At 54.6% G+C, this 1,686-nt stretch overlaps 1 protein-coding gene across 1 annotated transcript; it reads right to left on the bottom strand.

Annotated features, from left to right (window-relative positions):
• Positions 1–472: 472 nt before the first annotated feature.
• Positions 473–1,361, bottom strand: LOC135910435 (uncharacterized). Its single transcript, XM_065442472.2, has one exon. It carries the CDS (start codon positions 1,359–1,361, stop codon positions 588–590), a length of 774 nt encoding a protein of 257 aa, XP_065298544.1. The 3' UTR covers positions 473–587.
• Between the last annotated feature and the right edge of the window lie 325 nt (positions 1,362–1,686).

The following is a 1,686-nucleotide window of genomic DNA, read 5'->3' as shown; positions in this document are numbered from 1 at the left end:
TCGGCTGCGGAGCAATGGACGTGTATAAGCACTTGAGAGCAGAACCCTCAATGCGAAGATCCAAGGCTTTAATGCCGTCAAGACCGATCAGAGAAGTTCCTCGGTGAACAACATAAAAACGTAGCGACGCTGTGCGGCCTTTAAATCGAACGTCTGCCTGGAAACAACCTAGCACTGGAATCGGCCATTGAGAGTAGTCAAACAGACCAACATGCGGAGCAGGCAGGAGCGGAACGCTCTGAAAATATCGACTGAATTCTTGCTCCGACAGGATTGAAACAGATGACCATGAATCAGCAAGGAATGTCAAAGTGACATTCGTGACTTGCACTTGAATATGAATTCCACTGCGCGCGGAACGCTGCACAGTCAAAACTTCCTCAGCACTGCTGGAAGACGAAACATCTTCATGAAACTCAACTTCACGGACTCGGCCTTGCATTTGGGTTAGCCTGCGGTTGCATACCCTTTGAAAGTGGCCGTTGCGACCGCAAAACGAACAAGTCTTGCCATGCGCTGGGCACTGCGGCGCTGACGCGATGTGGTTCCGCGAGCCGCATCGGAAACAAAGTGGCGAGCCGGAGCGGCTACTCGATCTGTTCTCGGTTCCGCTGAGGGGGGAAGTTCCGCTGCGACGCACGTGAGCCGCCCGCGCTCCTCGTTAAATTCTGCTCTAAGGTGACTGCCGGTTGTGAATTCCTTTTTTTCGAAGAATGCGACGATGGTTTTCGAGGCTGCCGCAATGAAATTGCTTCGACCGACGCAGACAGCTCCTTTAGCCCTTCAGCCGCCTGCTCAAACTGAAGTGCAATTCGAACAGAATTCTCGTATGAAAGTGCGGCACCCTCGAACAGCTCACGTACGCGAGTGGAAGCTGCGCCGGCAACGAATTGGTCCCGCAACGCGTCGTCTTGCGAGGCAAACGAACAATGTGACGCTAGCTCCCGTAGAGCGGCAACAAAGTCATGAACGGACTCGCCTTTGTGTTGGCTGCGGCGGTGAAAGCGATGCCGCTCGATGATAACGTTGCGCGACGTCGAAAACTGGTGCCGTAATGCGGCGAGTGCAGAGTCGTATTCGTCAGGAGGGGCCGCGACAGACTTGTCATCGGCAAGTGTTGCGGCACTTGGCGCGGCGGGTGCTGCAGCGCTGGTGCCTGCATGTAGCGCCTGATAAATACGCTGGCCCTCCGCCCCCAAACAATGCAAAAGAATAGCCTTGCGTGGCTCCGGCTTGAATGCGGCGGCTCCGGATGTCAGCAAGTACACGTTGAACATCTGCTCCCACTGCTTCCATGGCAATGACGGACGGCCGGGCGTCGGAAGGAAAAACGGTGGCGGAGCAAGCCCGGTGAAGCTCATGGTGGGCGGATACGGACGGCACAGCGGGGCTGGGGGTACGTTCACGAAATCCTCGTCGCCAATCTGGTGTTGAGCGAAGGTGGAACTCAGACTCCAGCCATCCCGAAGTAAAAAGCCGTTTATTTAGCATATACAGCCAAATATATAATGAAGAACAGAAGCGCCCCCTGGGGAATAAAGAACTGAAATGAATAACGAAACTGAATATAACAGGCTGCTCTTGCGTCCTGTCGGCATTCGTCTGCTCCAGGCCCTGACGGGATCTCGTACTCGTCTCTCACCTTGGCAGGGCTGGTCGCACTGCGCTGCTCAATTATTACAATGA

The sequence above is a fragment of the Dermacentor albipictus genome, chromosome 8, assembly GCF_038994185.2.
Source record: "Dermacentor albipictus isolate Rhodes 1998 colony chromosome 8, USDA_Dalb.pri_finalv2, whole genome shotgun sequence".
Classification (NCBI taxonomy): Eukaryota; Metazoa; Arthropoda; class Arachnida; order Ixodida; family Ixodidae; genus Dermacentor; species Dermacentor albipictus.
Note: the sequence above shows the minus strand (reverse complement) of the source record. Positions and strands in the feature narration are given on the sequence as shown.